Source organism: Cyrtonyx montezumae, unplaced genomic scaffold (genome assembly GCF_038088225.1).
Source record: "Cyrtonyx montezumae isolate F1298 unplaced genomic scaffold, pur_monq_1.0 scaffold_41, whole genome shotgun sequence".
NCBI lineage: Eukaryota > Metazoa > Chordata > Aves > Galliformes > Odontophoridae > Cyrtonyx > Cyrtonyx montezumae.
The window spans coordinates 2,675,367-2,694,182 of record NW_027072047.1 but is presented as its reverse complement, the minus strand read 5'-3'; the positions used below and the strand labels follow the sequence as shown (position 1 = coordinate 2,694,182).

Here is an 18,816-nt window from a genome sequence, read left to right as displayed (position 1 = left end):
AGGCAAAGCTGTCAGCAGAGTTGCTATCCTAGGATAATCATAGAGTCCTTAGAGTTGGAGGGGACCTCTGAAGGCCACCTAGTCCAACTCCCTTGCAATGAACAGGGACACCGCAGCTAGATCAGGTTGCTCAGAGCCTGATCCAGCCTTGCCTTGGAAGTCTCTAGGGTCAGGGCATCAACAATATTTCTAGGCAACTTGTTCCAGTTCTTTACCACCCTCACTGTAAAGTACTTCTTTGTATCCAAATCCTATTATCCTCATACCCTTTGTAGTCCTTATTTCATTTTATTGTAGAAAGATATCAGTATTCTTAATAACTTTCTCTTGTAATGCAATGAATTTCTGTTAGTACAGCATTTCACCTGTGTTTTCTCAAGGACTTGCGTGAAAACCTGAACCTGTTAGTTTTTAACAGGGTTTCCATTTGGTTTCTGCTGTTAACTTAGGTGCTTCTGCCATGTATGATTTGATAGATGGAAGCAGCTTGAATCACGGAATTGTAGGTGTTGGAATGTACCTTTGGAGATCAGTGAGTCCAACCCCCTTACTAAAGCAGGCTCCGTGCAGTTGAAATCTCCTGTATCCATTTTAGACCAGGTCTTCTGAAAGCTTGGGTTGTTTTTTTTTTTGTTTTGTTTTCCTTTGTGGTAGGTAGTTTTGCTAGGTCTTCCTCTTGAAGAAATACGCTGTACTTTTATCAGTTATATTCTAAGGAGGACTCCTGGTCACCTTCGTCTCAATCATGTTAAGACTGATCATAAAAGAAAAACAACACAATGTAGGGACTGAAATGTAGCTGCCAACAGGAGATTAAATACGAGGTTAAATTTAGAGAAGAGCTGACTTTCTTCAGGTGTTGAATTCTGTATTTTCAGCTCTCTTTCCCATCCACTTTTTTCCAAAAATTAGGATTACAGAAGGATTAAAAAAATCAGAACTGCAGAATGCAATTTAGGGCCCGTCAGACCAAAAGTACCGTACTTGTCCTTTGAAACGAATGCCCCCTTTTGTCTTCATCAGTGCTAATAGCAAGAAATGGGAAAGGAAAACCAGTTTACTCTTGTCAAGGACAACCTTTGTGGACACTTAGTTTAAAATGCCTGGAGGCATCCTTGCAGAAATTGGTAAGCATTGCTCTAGATTTCCTTGGTCTTAATTGTTCATCTTTTTTTCTCAGTTTCTCTGAGACTACCAATGTTTCTTTAGCCTAAGCTGACCATGTTCTTAAATAGATGGTGCTACTCTTACACACCAAGCTGCTACTCTTAACCATGGCCAAGACAAATTTAGACTGATGTTTGAAAATCCCTGCTTGATGCAATGACTTGCTGCATAGAGATTCTTTAGCTGACTTCTTTCAAAACGTAGATTATGAAAAATCTTAATGATTTCAGGGTTATGTTAGGACAGTTAAATACATATTCTCCAAGGATTTTTTGAGGGTACACTGTAACTTTATAACTTTTAAAGCACTGGAATAGGCTCCCCAGGGAGGTGGTTGAGTCACCATGCCTAAATGTCTTTAAAAACAGTCTGGATGTGGTGTTCAGGGACATGATTTAGCAGTGGGTGGTTAGAGTTAGGGTAGTTTGTTTTGGTTGCAGTCACACTTGATGATCTTGAACGTTTTTTTCCAACCTGAGCAATTCTATGATATAAGCATAAAAGACACCAGAACAGTGTTTTTAATTGCAGTACCAGCTTGGTCTGTCCTTGCTTACACAGTCATGTTTTATCGCTTTTGTATGAGGAAAATTCAGATACCTTTGACATGGCTGCTTGCAGAAAATTCTCATACAAATGGGAAGTTTTTTTTTTTTTCCTGAGACATGTTCCTCCTGAGAATTCTAGGTAAGTTAGTGGGTTATTTTTTGTAGCTGCTGAAAGTTTTAAGAGTTTCGAGTTGAAGCATCTCTTCTCTCTGAAGAAACCACTGAACTGTAGTTGCTTTTCCAAATGAAACATGGTTCTTAGATAACAGTGCTATACAAGGGTGTGGGAGTGAATGAGAATCAGAGCTGATTGTTTACTAAGTAGAGGGCATTCATCTAGCTGTGAACACTAAACAGACATTGGGAGGTAAGTACCCCTTACATTATTACATGAAACACCTTATTCAGGTGTGGTGTTGGTATGTGTTGAATACAGTTCTACTATTGATCAGTAGAGCTCCAGACAAATGATGAGAATAGGCCATATTCTATTAGAAAATCCACAGGTTAATGACTGACTGGATGGTAACAGGAAAGAGTTGATGATTTACTGATATAAGACCAATTGCTGGTCTTACCTGTGTCAGCATGACTGCTCAGCTGCTGTATGCATTGTCTTCGGCAATTTAAAAAATGTCTTTTTTTTTTTTTCCAGAAGAAGGTATTGCGGTATTTCATCTTAAGATACGCTTGGGAATAGTACTGGGAGGAAATGCTATTTTCCAGACAAGAGAATCCTATGCTTCATAGTGTGCGAGATGTTTTTGTCTCAAGGGATTGCTTGTGAACTTTCTCAGGTTTTTGGACTGGTTATTCTAGACCTTTCTTTTCATCCAGATAGCACCTGTTCATGGTCTGTGTCCATTATAAAGCTTGCATCACTGTACTCAGCTTGTTGTTATATCTGCTTTCATCTGCTTTCACTCAGGCTTCTGAGAACATCACCTAGAAGGAGCAAAATATGCTTGTTATCATTCCTGGAATACCCATCATGACCCAACTGGGAATGTTTTGCAACATGTCCTGTTGTGCAGCACAACACAAAACTAAAGTAGCAGAGAAAAGGAGATAAATGGTTAGGCAGAAGCAATTCTAGAGTATGATCCTGCTACATGTTCTTGCTGGGGATGGTGAGTGGGAAACCAGTAGTAGTTAGGGATGTCATCGTGCTTCCAGACCTATAAAAACAGTTCCAGCAATTTAACTTATGAGAGCTGTGGTATTCGTTCCTCTGTTGCTTGGCTATGCTCATCAGCAGAGATATCTGTCAGGCCAGTGTATGAGGAAGAAAGGTGAATTTTCATTCTTTTCACTGCTGGATCCAACTGCTGATCAGGCAGACATTGTGCTATGGCTATTTGCTTCTAGCCTGCTTTAGTACAGCTGAGCAGGAGAAGGTATTAAATAGTGCCTCACAGGTCCATTAACTGGCTTAATAAGGTTTTTCTTGGAGAGGATTTCTTGCACACCTTACAGCACTCATTTCTGCTTGTGTTGTTTTAACTCGTCTCATGTGTTGAATCAGAATGATTTGGGCAGTGGACAGCTGGATGGGAAGTCCAATTATTACATAAGACTCTACAGATTGTGTAGAAAATTGAGTTATTTAATCTATCAAGAGCAATATAATCTACTTCTAAAACAAACTCAAGACAGTCTGGGAAAACTGTAGCAGCCTGAAGTTTGTCGTAAGCAAGCTTTTGGGTATCTTCTGTTCTTATGGGCTTTTCCTGTTTGAAAACAGCTTGCAAGGCTTATGTTCTGCAGCCTCTGTTCTATAAGCTTAGAAATACTCATGCTTAGAAAACTGTTGAGTAACAGGTATTTATCTGAGTTCAGAGCTAGCCACAGCACTTCTTTGGCAAATGAATCTTGAACAAACTATGGGTTGTTCTTGCTGTTTTTTTTTTTTTCCCTTTAAGTCTCTTAGCAGAGAAATGTTTGATCATACAGCATTCTTACGTATAAAATAAGTTAACTGTTTTTCCAGTGAATGCTCACTCCCTGGAATGCTGACTTTTTCTCTAGGGGACAAGAACAAATACAGAAAGCAAAACTTGCTGGACAGTATAATTCAGACTAGATAAAGCAGCTTTCATTTCATCTTGATTGCAAAGAGAATGAAAAAAAGACCAGTAAAATTGAGTTGTGCCAGTGATCTGTGCAGCTATTTGTCTTTCTTCATCTACTTTTAAGTAAAGTAGAACCCCTTTGTACCTGCTTCCATTTGCATCAAATTTTGTTTGGAAGGTTCATGGTGTACCACTACCAAAAGGACTTTGCTGTACCCCCTCTTTGCTAACAGTGCTGAATTCTGAGGAGTGCAGGGGTTCCTTTTGAAAACAGGCATGAACCCTGCTGTTCAGACCTACTTGTTTTTAAGTTGGATGTTTTATTATGCCTGCTGCTCAAGCAGTCTGTCTCTGACCTGACCTGGATCTCCTCAAGATATTATACCAAATATAGCAGTTCTATTTCTTAAAGAAGCTCACAGCAGCTTTGTTGGTCCCCTTTTCCTTAGTTGTTATGTTTTTCTACCTCTTAGGTATCCAGCACTATCTTTCTTTCATCTGATTGCAGCATAACTTCATTCTCTGTATGTTTTCCTGTCACTGGTTCAGTTTACCTTTGTGTACCTGGGAATATTAAAGGTTTACACCTTTTTGCTCATAAAAGAGTAAAGAAAACTCCAAGATCAAGCAAAACCATGCATTAGGCAGAATGAAGGTTGAATATAAAGAATAAAAAGGAACTTGGTGTCAAACATAACTTGTAAGCACTGGGTCTTGGCTGCTCAGCCCTGAGGTGGTAGCGGATTTACCACTCAAGAAAAGTTCTTTTGAGCATGTGTCGGACCATTCAGCCCAGAACTCACAGAATCAGTTATTTGATCTGGCTGTGTCAGGAGATCTCCCATGCCTCTAGTAGCTGAATTCTGATTCCTCTTCTGTTTGATTTTAATACTGTGCTTTCCCACTCATTTTCATATCTGTAGTTCTGCTCATCATAACTTCACTTTGCGAATGCTCATCTGAAAATGATTATTTGGTTGGGTATCTCTCTGTTGCTGTCTTTCTGAGAATATCAGTGACTTGGACTTGAGTATGAAATCACAACTAGTAAGTTTTCAGAAATCACAGTTGTTTGCCTCTGTGGAAGAACCTGATAAACTTCTTATCTGCCTTGTGCTTTTGCACAGGAATGCAATTGCTGTTGTCACTAATATCTGTTATCTGCTGCCTTGTTCATGAGATTTCGTCATTGAGATTGACGTGGAAGTGTTGTATAGTATATGAATAAATTACTTGTCTGGTGCTGCAAAACAACCATAATCAGCCATTTTGATACTTTGGTACTATGATTGTGATAATTAGAGGCTTCATACAGCAAGTTACGGGCACTTAATACCTTGAAACACTCCTGCTGTGTTTATCTTACTCTAGCTAGTAGTTCATATAATCTTCTAGGAATAATCCTTAGTTGTCTTTTTATAGGGTACTACTCCCTTTTAAGTTCTTAGTTAGCAAAAACTGATCAAAAGAGAAGCTTTATCAGTTCCCAACTGCTGTGTAAAATCCTCAGAATGAACTATTTTTGTTTATGGTGAATTGAAAAAGTTAGAACACACATCAAAGAATTTACTTTTTCTTTCCTTCAATAACAGAAAATAATCTTGGTCAGTGTATATTACCAGATGACAGAAGAGCTCTGTGAAATGTTGGAAGCTGAGATAGAATTGTAGAACATAGAATCATAGGACACTGAGGCAACTAGGAAAACCCATCTTCTAAATGCATGGCTGAGAGGCTGGTCCAAGCGCAGGGATTTCGGGTTCTTTGATCATGGGGTGGTCAGTCTACTTGGCACCTGGCCTGAGATCTTGCTGATGGGTATCACCTGTTGTAAAGGGGGAAATGGTGTTGGCAGGGCTTGTACGGAGAGCTTTAGACTAGATATGAAGAGTGGAGGGGATAAAACCAAGCCTGCTAGAGGTGAGCCTGGGAGAGTATTAATGGGATTAGGGGTGATGCGAGGGGCTCATCTGAAGTGCATCTACACCAGTGAATGCAGCATGGGCAGCAAACAAGAAGAGGTGGAAGACATTTTGCGGTAGGTGAACTATGACCTAGTTGCCATTGCAGAAATGTGGTGGAATCACTTCCATGACTGGAGTGCTGCAATGGATGGCTGCTAGAAGCTCTTTGGAAAGGATAGGCAAGGAAGGTGGTGGTGTGTCTCTCTATGTTAGAGAGTGCTTTGATGTTACTGAGCTTGTGACTGGGGATAAGGTTGAATCCCTGTTGATAAAATATCAGAGGAAGGACTAACAAGGCAAATATCCTGGTTTGGGGTCTGTTATAGACAGCCTAACCAGTGTGAAGAGACAGATGAGTTGTTCTACGAACAGCTGGCAGAAGCTGCATGATGGCCATCCCTTATCCTCATGGGGGAGTTAACTTCGCTGACGTATGCTGGGAATATAATGTAGCACAGATGAAGCAGTCCAGGAGGTTTCTGGAGTGTATGGAAGATAACTTCCTGCTGAAGCTGGTGAAAGAACCTACCAGAGGAGCTGCCCTGCTAGACCTGCTGTTCACAGAGAAGGTCTGGTGGGAGATGTGGAGATTAGGGGCTGCCTTGGACAGAGTGACCATGAAATTGTAGAGCTCTCAGTTCTTGGCAGAGCCAAGATGGGGGACAGCAAAACCTCCCTTGGACTTCTGGAGGGCAGACTCTGAGTTGTTCAGAAAGCTAGTAGGGGCCATCCCCTGGGATTCAGTCTTGGAGAATGAAGAAGTCCAGGGCAACTGGTTGCTCTTTATGAGGGAAATCTTAAAGATACGGGAGCAGCCTGACCCCTTGAGCCACAAAATGAACTGGTGGGGAAGAAAATTGACTTGGATGAACAGGGAGCTTTTCTTGAGGCTTCAGGAGAAAAAGAATCTATCTCCTGTGGAAGAAGGGATGTGCAACTCAGAAACTGAATCCCGAGAAGTTGCTAAGATGTGCAGAGAGGAAAATTAGAAAGACAAAAGCCCGGCTTGAACTCAACCTGGCCACTGGGGTAAAAGGGAACAAGAAATTCTTTATAAGTGAGCAGTAAGAGGAGGACCAGGAGAATCTCCATTTACTGGATGAGCATAGGAATGTCACCACTGAGGATAAGGAAAAGGATCAGGTTCTCAATGTCTTTTTATGTCTGTCTTTAGAAGTCAGAGCACTTATTCTCAGGGTACTCCACACTCTGACCTGAAAGTCTCTGCTGGGGAGAAGAATAAACCTCCCACGAGTCAGGAGGAAACAGTCAGAAACCTACTACTCCAACTGGACTGCCATGAGTCCGTGAGATTCACCCAAGAGTGATGATGGATCTGGAGGAGGTGATAGCTGAGCTGCTGTCCATCATCTGTTAGTGCTCCTTGTTGACTGTTCTCATATCCAGGCTGGATAGCTCCAACTCCTCCAGTCTGTCCTCATAGGGAGGTTTGATTTAGATTTGTCCAAAAAATTGTTTTATGTTCGCCCAAAATCACATAGCAAATTTCAATAGATCTTTTCCCCTGTATTCTGTGGGGTGGTTTAGTTTATTCACATGATGTAATAGAAACTGAATCTAGATTATTTTTCCTATAAAAGGATATTTGGCAACCTCGTATCTTGATAGTCGTAACTTTCATCAGCTCTTTTTTGGACAGTTCCCTAGAGCATATTTCTGGAAGATGAAAGAGGAGAGAAAATGACACTTAAAGGAAAGGGGATTCAGATCCAGTGAGGAATGTTATTCTACAAAGAACTGAAATAAACTGTGTAAACTGGGAAGTTTCTTCATTCTTGCTTTGTGAAACTGGGCACTGACAGCTTTTCTGTTAAAATTAAATCTGAACACCTCAGTTAAAATGTTCAAAGTACGTGAAAAAGGTTGCTGTTATTCCCCGCTGCATATGCTGGACACAAAAAAAACAAGGATTTCGAAAACATTTCTGTAGTTCTTGTGTAGCTTTCAGGTTAAAGAGGGAGGTGGTGCAGGTCGGAGTGTGTTGGAGCATGTCTTGCATTGGACAGATAGAATTCTTGTACATCGACCCCTATCAGTGAGACAACCTTCTGTAAAGACTCTGTAGAAGATCAGATGATAAAAGCAGCGTTGAGGATTCTGCTTGTTCAGTTGCTGGGGCAATCAGTATTAATTGCTTTTTGTTTTGTGTTCACCTTACACAGGAGTCTTGTAGTTCAATGACCTGTGTGTGAATGAGGTGGAAAGCATTTGAAAATAGATGCCAAAGGATTATGCAAAGGATAGATTTACACGGTCAAATTCCAGCTGTCCAGAGGCAGAATTTGAATTACGGAGGAGAAGGGGGATAAATCTAACTCCTGCTTGAAGATCCTCTTACCTTTATATTTTGTACAAGGAAAACCCCGAATTATTTCGCTCTGTCCTGTTCCAGTAGTGTGGTTGCTCAGTTGTGATCTTCTCTATAACATGCTAGCATGCACTTTGAGGCAGCAAGTAAAATTTGGCTGGGCTTTGAGGTCCTTTCCAACTCAGGCCATTCATTGTTGTATTACCTCTTCAGCTGCTCATTCTTAGTGATGTGACTGTTTATTTTCACCTTGTGTATGATTGTGTGTCATTTTATAGTGAGCTCTGTACATATAAAATGGACATAGGTAGTCCATTCGACATCTTAAAATCTCTAATCTTTGACATCTTAAAATCTCTAATCTTTGACATCTTAAAATCTCTAAATGCTTTGTACTGTCTTTGCTTTGATATTTAACTTGACATTGATTGTATTTTTTGTTGTTCATAGGTTCATTAGGTTGGAAAGGACCTACAAGATCATCTAGTCCAACCATCCTCCTATCACCATCTCTACCCAACTACTAAATCAAATCCCTTAGCACCTCATCTAAACGCTTCTTGAACAGCACTAGGGATGGTGCCTCAACCACCTCCCTAGGCAGGCCATTCCAGTGCCTGACCACTCTTTCAGAGAAAAAGTGTTTCCTCAAATCTAAGCTAAATCTTCCCCGGCGCAACTTGTGTCCATTCCCTCTCGTCTTGTCATTATTTATCAGGGAGAAGAGGCCCACCCCCTCCTCACCACAACCCCCCTTCAGGAAGTGGTAGAGTGCAGTAAGCTCTCCTCTGAGCCTCTTCTCCAGACTAAACAATCCCAGCTCCCTCAGCCGCTCCTCGTAAGACTTGTGCTCCAGACCCCTCACCAGTTTTGTTGCCCTTCTCTGAACACGCTCCAGGGCCTCAATGTCCTTCTTGTAGTGAGGGGCCCAAAACTGAACACAGTGCTCGAGGTGCAGCCGCACCAGAGCTGAGCACAGGGGGATGATCACTTCTCTGCTCCTGCTGGCTACACTATTTCTAATACAGGCCAGGATGCTGTTGGCCTTCTTGGCCACCTGGGCACACTGCCGGCTCATGTTAAGCCGAGCATCAACCAACACCAGGTCCTTTTCCCCTCTACATTCTTCAAGCCATTCTGCCCCAAGCCTATAGCATTGCATGGGGTTATTGTGGCCAAAGTGCAGGACCCGGCACTTGGCCTTATTGAACCTCATCCCATTGAGCTCAGCCCAGCTGTTCAGCCTATCCAAATCCCTCTGAAGGGCCTCCCTAGCCTCAGGCAGTTTGACACATCCTCCCAACTTGGTGTCATCTGCAAACTTACTGAGGGTACACTCAATTCCCTCATCTAGGTCATCAATAAAGATATGAAACAAGATGGCCCCCGATACTGATCCTTGGGGGACACCACTTGTAACAGGACGCCAGCTGGACTTAACTCCATTAACCACTACCCTCTGGGCATGGCCCTCCAGCCAGTTCTCCACCTAGAGGAGTATACCTGTCCACACCACGGGCTGCCAGTTTCCTTAGGAGAATACTGTGGGAGACCGTGTGGAAGGCCTTGCTGAAGTCCAGGTAGACTACATCAACAGCCTTTCCCTCATCTACCTGTCTGGTGACCCAGTCATAGAAGGAGATGAGGTCGGACAAGCATGACCTGCCCCTGGTGAACCCGTGCTGGCTGGGTCTGATCCCTTTATTGCCATGCACGTGTCGTGTGATTTCCCTCAATATCATCTGTTCCATAACTTTCCCTGATACCGAGGTCAGGCTGACAGGCCTGTAGTTCCCTGGGTCTTCCTTACGGCCTTTCTTGTAGATGGGAGTCACATCGGCAAGCCTCCAATCTTGTGGGACCTCTCCAGATAACCAGGAATTCTGATAGATGGCAGAAAGTGGCTCGGCAATCACCTCTGCCAGCTCCCTCAGCACCCTTGGGTGGATCCCATCTGGCCCCATGGACTTGTGGCAGTTCAGATGGAGTGTGGCAGTTCAGATGGTGAATAGATGGTTAATAGTAGTTTTAGATCTCAAAGTATTTTTAGATCATAATCTTCCTCCTTAATCTTAAAATTGGTGAGGAAGAATACTTCTACACTGACTTCGTGGCGTATATACCTAGTTTTTCTCCTTTATTATGAATACTGCTTAAGTTGCTTTATACATGATACTTTACACAGTCAACGTCCAATCTGTGTTGCATTTCTTTAGTACAGCAGTTCTCACCAGTGACCACATAGTTGTCATTGTGGAGTAAGCTTTGGCTGACCTTAAAAACATTTCAGTATCTCATAAGTGTAGTTTTTTGTGTTTCAAATATTGTGGTAGTGTGCATTTTTATTTCTTCATGTTCTTTTTAGGTTTCCTATGCGCGACCGAGTTCGGCTTCTATCAGAGATGCAAACTTGTATGTTAGTGGACTTCCCAAAACAATGAGTCAGAAAGAGCTGGAACAACTCTTTTCCCAGTGTGGACGCATTATTACTTCACGTATTTTAGTTGACCAAGTCACTGGTAAGTAGGCAGCTTTGCACTCTTTCATTCTTAGACTAGAGATCTGAAAAATATTTCACCTTGCAGGAAAGTAGTCTTGTTTCTAGAATGTTTAAAGGTGTACAGGGGCTAGATAATGTAAATTTCTGCTGGAATTGTTCATAAATATGTATGGACAAAAGTAGGTTGTGGAGTACTGTGAACCAGTTTGAGTCATGTCATTTCCACCCTGAAGGTGCTGGTTTGAAGCCTGTTTCATGTCTTGCAATAAATCTATACCTATTATCACCTTTTCCAAGCTTCTGTATCAAAGTAGTTCCCATGCTAATTATGAAATGCTACTAAACGCCTTTTTCTTTTTTTAAATTAAGTTTTATGCAGAACAGATCTGGAGTGTTAATTGCTGTTAAGACTGTCTTCATGATTGCCTCAGTAACTTGAGGCACACCGAAGAACATAAACATTGAGTTTCTCAGAAGTTAAATTCTGCATTTAGTTAGCAATGCCTTAAACAGCTGTAGGAGTATTTAGATTGGAAAAGACACAAAATGTTGTCCAGCTGCTGACAAAGCAGTAGCAAGCCCACCTCTAAACTATGTGCCTAGGAATCACATTCACACACCTTTTAGATGTCTTCAGAGATTGCATGTTTAACTAAAATTAAGCTCTAGTAGGTGGTGAGTTACAGTTCAGTTCCCATTTTAGTTGTGTTTCTAAATAAGTAAATGAATGTCAATAACATCTGTGGTTACTCTTCAAACTAAGACAGTAAGGCATTTATGCTGTGCATCCATGCTGGCTTAAGGTTTTCAAATGGCCTTACTTTGATAATATTACAAGCATGTGTATTTTCTGACAGTTGGCTGATATAGTTGACTGCACAGTCATTTGTTTTCAATTCTTTTAACTGAAATCTTAATATTGATGCTTTGAGTACAGAGAAGCTGGAAAATGAATAATAAATACCAAGTAGTGACCTGTAGAAGATGCAGATTTGCTGGACATATTTCTACTCTGTTTGACAAATAACTGCTTACAGAATGCTTTTTTATATTATTGCACAGAAAAGGTGGGATTTGATGTGGACTAATAAGTACATGCAAACTTCTGAAATTGCCTGCTGTAATTCTTCAGTACTCATAAATACTGCTGTGAACACAGTGCTTCTCTGACATGGGTTGTTGTTCAAGTTTAAGGTTTTTTCAAAGTTGCCAAGAAGGGAAGAGAGACTCAAAATGATATCAATAATAAGGTTGTGACAAAAACTGTCCGATGAAAAATGCGAAGTTGAGACTGTGACACTTGCCTCCAGTGCTTTCTTATGCCTGTTGTCACTTTGATTTAAATAATCACTATTTATAACAGCATATTTCTTCTAGTTAATGCCTACCTAATGAAGGTATTACTACTTGTCTGCTTATTCACAACAGAAATGTAAGAGACTTCTACATGCATTCAGGAGTGCTAAACTGAGCACACAACAAAGGAGTATTAGCTATAGAAGCTTTAATAGTGGTTGGTGCAAGTATTAACATCTCAGTACATTTACATTTAAGCAGCAGAATAAGGTTTTGAGTTATTATTTCCCTAAGACTTTCTAAAAATACTTAATCTCCTTGCCTGTTATCTTTGACTTGCCTGTACCTATGAAAAATCTGTGGTCCAAAAAAATCAGTTTCCTTCAAAAGCATCCCCAACAAAAACATGATTGTATGCTGAAAGGAGTCTCACAGAAATAAACTTGCCTTGTAATTCCTATTAGTGCAACCTAGAACCCTCTCTGTTCTTTTTATTCTTCTACCATATTGGCTTCAAAGTGAACTTGATGGCATGCTGCAGAATAGCGTAAGGCATTTCTCCTTTCTGGGGAATAGAAGAATGTATTTTTGGAGTTTTGTAAATGGTCTAGATACTACAGAGGTTAGTGCAAATGAGTTCTGCACTTCTGAGTCTACCTTCATCCCTCTGAAATGACTGTTTCAGCCTGTATATTTGCCTTCAAGCTGCCTTGACGGTGTTCTTCACTCAGAACAAGAGTTGAATCTTCCAAGATTTCTTAGGAAGAGACTTGCCTTATTTAATATAAAACAAAGCAACCCAAAAAACAAGCACTGCAGTGTTTTTTAAGTCTTATTTCTACCAGTACTAGACCAGTTCTAGTAAGTAAAAAATTCTGCAACTGTTTATAGCACTTGTTGAAAAAAAACAAATATTGTCAAATGTGCCTCTGAATTTATTAGTCTCCTTCACCGTATGCAGGTCTGTCAAGAGGTGTGGGGTTTATTCGATTTGACAAGCGTATTGAGGCAGAAGAAGCTATCAAACGCTTGAATGGCCAGAAGCCTCCAGCTGCTGCAGAGCCCATTACTGTAAAGTTTGCTAACAATCCAAGCCAAAAAACCAGTCAGGCCATCCTTTCCCAGCTGTACCATTCTCCAAACAGAAGGTATCCAGCGCCTCTAGCTCAGCAGGCTCAACGTTTTAGGTAAGTTAGATACTTCTGCGTAACTGAGCTGGAAGATGTTTTCCCTGGGCCTGTTGGTTTACCTGTACTCTTTGCTTTCTCCTTTGTCCTCTTTCTGTTCTGTGTGATTTATATGAAGGAAACCCATGGAAACATGGAGTTTCTGCAGCTATGCTCCAAGTGATAGCTGAATGTGAGAATGTTTTCCAACCTACTGATGGCAGGAAGGCATTTAGTAAATCTACTGAGAGTTTAAAAATGAGATAACTTTCTTTTTATTCTAGACAGTCACTAAAAATCAAAATTAAGGTTGCGTTTAATTTTGTGGTTTCTTGATTAATTTGAAAGTTGATTAAACCAACATGAGCAATTAAACTTATCTCTTAGCCACGTGATACACCACATATCTATCACGCCTTCTCTTCCCAAACCCATGTAGGTTCATAGGTTCATTAGGTTGGAAAGGACCTACAAGATCATCTAGTCCAACCATCCTCCTATCACCATCCCTACCCACTGAACTACTAAATCAAATCCCTAGTGTGACAATTGAGGTGAAAGCAATTTTCAGATTATCAGCTGTGAGACTTTCATAAGCATAGCGCTGCTTATAGATGCAAGTACTTCCAACTGCAGGAGCAAAGGGACAACTCATACAGACTATGCTCTTATAAAGAGCATGTATGTATGTGTATTAGTTTTTTAAAAATATTGCCTTCTCATCACAACCCCAACAAAAGTCAACGATGCAGAGTTGTTCTTTAAGTGTAAGGAAGAAAGGCTTTTTAAAATGCCACATCATTGATTACAACAGATCATATTCAGTGGCCCTTTTAAGCCTAAGATCTAATGATCTGGGTATTGGCCACTCAAGTCCATCTTTTATTAACTTTATTCATCAAATGCTATTCTGCCAATTTCTTAAATGTCTTCAATTATACTAAAATAAAGTTCAGACTATCAAAGCCTTTCAGTCCTAAAGTCCATTAAGAGAAAGGAAAGTATTCCATTGGTTAATTAAAACCAGAGTACAGATTACAGAAGTATATATTTTTTTTGCATCTTTTTAGAGAACTGAAAATTACCATCACGTTGGCAAACCTTGTTACTTCCCCCTGCTCAGTGAAACTGGAATTAACATTGCTGATTTTGTTTCAGAATCACAACTTCAGCTGAAATGACACTTTATCTTGCCAGTGCATATTTACTCATGCAGTGCACCTACTTCATCACTTTTGTCAGCTGAGCCTTTGAACGAGTGATTGCTAGATAAATTCTACTGTAGAACCAGTCATGATACCAGGAAGCCTGTGGGCAATTGCTCCATTTCTATGGAAGGAGGAGGTGGAAATAAGGCAAGAAAATGAGGGTATGCACAAGTATAATCTAGTGTTGTATCTAACAGCACTGTATGTGGAGGGAGTGCTAACCACCCATGGTGCCAGTATTAATGTGCTTTAACTACTGAAGTGGCCTGCAGCGCATTTAAGGTTGTGTCTGCAATCTCCCATGTTTGTATGTGACAGCAGCCAGCCAAAAATCATGTGGGGCCTGACATAGCCTACTGGGGTTCAGTTAGAAAAACAAAGTATTATGTGATGTGCCCTGCAGCTCAGCATTCGTGTACATGCTGCATTCATCCCCAAATGAGAGCTGGTAGGTAAGAGCATGATGACAGGAGAAGGCTCTGACAGAAGCTGATGCACAACAAGAGGCAGAAGCCTTACTCCAGAAGACCACATGTACTTCCCCCCCATTCTGGCTTTCAGATTTTGTCCTCGGTTTTTGTCTGAGTATATGCTGCTGTCTTCCCTTATTCCAAACTTGTATCTTCTGTGTCTGTTTTTGTGGTTATATGTTCTGATTATGTGGAAACTTCAGCATATAGTTCGGTGTGATAATTCAGAGTGTTGAAAAGGACAGATGGTGAGAACAGAGTGAAGCAAAAATCATATTATCTACATTCCTGAGCCCCTTGCTGTTTTCAGTGACTTTGATTGCTGATTTTCAGCCTCCACTACAGACCGCATTACTGGAATGTGCTGTATATTAGTACGCTTTAAGATGTGCTATTGGATTTTTCAAACAACAAAATTAGCTTGCCATTTGCTTAGAACAAAGACAACTTAGCACTCTTATAGAGGTTTCTTTGTGGGCCACCCTTGCTTGTAGGTCCCAGTGGTCAGAGCTTCTGGTGGAATGACCAGACTGTTTCTAACTTCTCACCCTTTGTACCACAAGTACCCAACAGCAGTGGAGGTCAGCACTAATGGGAGGGGTACTCGTTTGTATTCAGTGTTCAGGGAATTTTCATGGTACTTCTTAGGGAAGAAAAATGATGCAATTTCAGTAGTCACCTGCTGCAACTGAAACTTCTAAACCTGTGGTTGTTCCTGATTCTTCTTTAATAAACAGTGCATTTTTATGAATGCCAGTTTAAATTTCACTGGAAGTGTTTGCTAAGATGTTAAGTGTAAAGTTAATGCTTGTGACAACCATGCGGAGATGCTGCAATTTACTCCACTTAAAAGCATAATTGTAGCAAGAAATATCAAGTGGATATCAGGCCTGCAGTGAGTGGGAAGGCTGAGTTCTTCCTTAGTAGGTGTGGAAGAAGTAGAAGGTTGAGCTGATGGAGAACCCACTGGTCAGGCAGTGAAACTGGAACAGCAGATGTTAGTTCTTCATTTTACTTCTGTCTTCAGACTTCTGTTTTCTGGAAGAGAGAGCCTTTGCTAAATTTTAAGTGTTGGTAACTGTTAAGAGAGATGTCTTTATTTTGGGTGTTGCTTACATGCTGTTGTTGCAGCGTTTCAGCTGCTGCTGATGGTATAGTTCAGATTGCACTGACAGCTCAGGTCTTTCATGTCTTCCACAGGAAAAAAAAGGAAAAAAATCCTGGTTAAAATTTCAGATGTTAGCAGGATAACCTGATGCAGCTGTACTGTCTTCAGTTAATTAATGATTACTGTCTTCAATTAATTAATGATTGAGGCCTGAAAATGCACTGTCAGCATGTACTTACCAGTGAGAAATAAAAGGGTCACTAAAATGCTTTTCTCAATAGAGATGTTGGTCTGCGCTCTGGAAAGCAGCTTAATCTGTAACTCTGTAACTGCTCCTCAGTTCCTGTAGGTTGCAATTAAAAATTGTAAGGTAAATTCCATCTTTGCCATGTCTCTTAAGGTCATCCAATAACTGATGAAAACAGTTAGTTTGACACTGTTACTGTATGAAGTTCTCAGTCCCTTGTGCAACAAATACCTGTAGTGGTGATATTTCTGGAACTTACCTTTCTCTCCCCTCCAGATTTTTAGTGAGAGTAAACTTGTGTAATCCACAAGCATGCTGATGGTTGGCAGGCAGCTTTCATTTCCTCTTATGCTCTTCTAGCTGATCAGCGGCTTACTGTCTTGTCCGTGTGTCCTTCAAACCCTGTTTACTGCAAAATCAAAATACTCTGTAGTTTGACCCTCACTTACCTGCAAGACCAAATCATTTTTCATTTCCTTTTATTTTGGTGCATTAATTACACAATTACAGCCCTTGACTTTAGATTCCTTGTGATACCAGCACTTCTTGAATCTTACAGTTCATTACTGGAAAAAATAACAGTAAGGAACAGATCTGCAAGACAGCTGCAAGCTAAAAACTGAATAATGTAAATATTCTATTAAGCTCATATTATGTAGTGTCCTGAAGGTAACCTTTAAGAAAAAGTTGTCCCCTTCACATCTAAACTTTGCCAGGAGGAGACAAGAGCTGCTTTAGGAAGATATTTTTCTTGGAGAAGCAGGTTCCGTCTTATTACTGAAATTATTATAATAGGACTAGAAAGTGCTGCTTGCTTCAAATATTGTCTAGGTAGCTCCAGAGGGTTTAACGATGGGATTGCATACTGGGAGAAGCTGAAGGAAGAAATAACCTGGAAGAAGTTCACAGCCTGTAGTGTATATGTCAATATTCTGAAACAGCTTATTCCAGAAAAGAGTAAGAAAATAGTTTAAAAAACCATTTTTTTTCCAACGCATGTTCTAGTACTTGTTGGTGTTCCGAAATCTTACGTCTGTCTGCTCATGTCAGCATACTGAGAGAAGTCTTAGGAGAATCTTCCTCAGAAACAGTTCTGTAATCTGGAAGGTTTCACTGTAGTGTATGCAGATGGCAACTTTATGCTGCTGGTATTATGGTAGTGGTGCACTAAGTCCAATAAGTTTATCTTTTCTGAACTTAAAACACTTATGAACCACATCCGCTTGGGATTGTGGATGCTACCTAAGAACATCTGTAGTATTACATTAACTGTGTGGTGTGTAGTAGGTTGCTGCAGCTCTTGTAATGGTCATATTCAAGCTATTAATGAGCTTCTACAGAATACGATGCAGAGGAGCTGATAATAACATACGAGGTTTCCTCAAGACTTTTCCAGGCCTAAATGTTAAGACAGTTTTGCTGACTATTTTTCAGGTTGGACAATCTGCTCAACATGGCTTACGGAGTAAAGAGGTAATAAAGAACTATTCAGTTCCTGAATAGATTCAATGAACCAATTCATTGAGAGAAAATGTTTTGACTAGCCTTACTTTTTCAGTAAGCCTTATTTTTACTTGTTGAGACTTCAGCTGTGTTTGTTTTGGTGAATTGTGCATGAAAGACAAACCTTTTGTTGAAGATCAGTGTACCAAATGACTTAATCCTCTCTGGTGTTCTGGCATGCTTTCCTTTTATTCTTCTGTGTTACTTATTCCATTTCAACCAAACCAAACATTGTTCCCACACTTGTGTATCTGTGCGCTGAATTTTGTACAGATGAAAAGAATGATGAAAATCTCAAATTACTTCACTGTTCCAGCTATGTCTACTACCTATGAAAAGTTGTGTTTTGAAACTTATTTGCTGTATTAAAACAGGTGTTCTGTTTTTGTTTTGTTTCCCCTCATTCTTCAGTAGGTTTCCTCCCATGACCATTGATGGAATGACAAGTTTGGCTGGAATTAATATCCCTGGACACGCAGGAACTGGATGGTGCATTTTTGTGTACAATTTGGCTCCTGATGCTGATGAGAGTATCCTTTGGCAAATGTTTGGACCCTTTGGAGCAGTAACCAACGTGAAGGTCATCCGTGACTTTAATACCAATAAGTGCAAAGGCTTTGGGTTTGTGACTATGACAAACTATGATGAGGCAGCTATGGCCATAGCTAGTCTGAATGGATACCGCCTCGGGGACAGAGTTCTGCAGGTCTCCTTTAAAACAAACAAAACACACAAAGCCTAGCAAGTGATTCTCAGTGCATTAATATTTGAAATCTATACAACAAAGGCAATTTCCAAGAAGCTTTCTGATAGTAAATGCCTTTGTTGTATACCAGTGTGGATATGGGGATAAAATGACTATTTAGCATCCTAAGAATACGTGAGATTTTTTTATTGTTAATATTTGAATTAGAACTTCTTAAATACCTTTTGTGTTTGATTACTGAAAAGAGGTACAGGGTTTTTACCTGTCACAGTGCATTCTATTGCCTTCTTTGAAGAAGGTGGACTTTTTAAAATGTTTCAGCTAAGGGAAGAAGTTTTTGTTTTGTTTTGTTTTTATTACGTTTGCCATTAACCTGTGGGTAAATGCTGAGGCTTTGTGATGTACTGTTTTAAGTTTGTTTTACAATATCTTGGTCCGCCTTGTGTTTGATTTACAACTTGATGAGTTGCTGTTGTCATTGTTGAAAAGTATTTGAAGTTTACATCTTATTTATAAAGTTATACACAGTATT

General features: G+C 40.3%; 1 protein-coding gene across 4 annotated transcripts in view; it reads left to right on the top strand.

Moving 5' to 3' along the window:
* The window catches only part of ELAVL2 (ELAV like RNA binding protein 2), a 96,681-nt gene extending 78,072 nt beyond the window's left edge, over nucleotides 1–18,609 (top strand). For 2 of the 4 annotated variants that reach the window (XM_065747084.1, XM_065747085.1), the window contains exons 4-7: nucleotides 10,446–10,599; nucleotides 12,838–13,063; nucleotides 17,510–17,548; nucleotides 17,990–18,609. In XM_065747084.1, coding sequence (XP_065603156.1) covers nucleotides 10,446–10,599; nucleotides 12,838–13,063; nucleotides 17,510–17,548; nucleotides 17,990–18,320 — 750 coding nt within the window. In that variant the 3' untranslated portion in view covers nucleotides 18,321–18,609. The remainder of the gene's footprint in view (nucleotides 1–10,445; nucleotides 10,600–12,837; nucleotides 13,064–17,509; nucleotides 17,549–17,989) is intronic. The other 2 variants (XM_065747083.1, XM_065747082.1) reach the window with 2 other exon arrangements.
* Nucleotides 18,610–18,816: the final 207 nt, after the last annotated feature.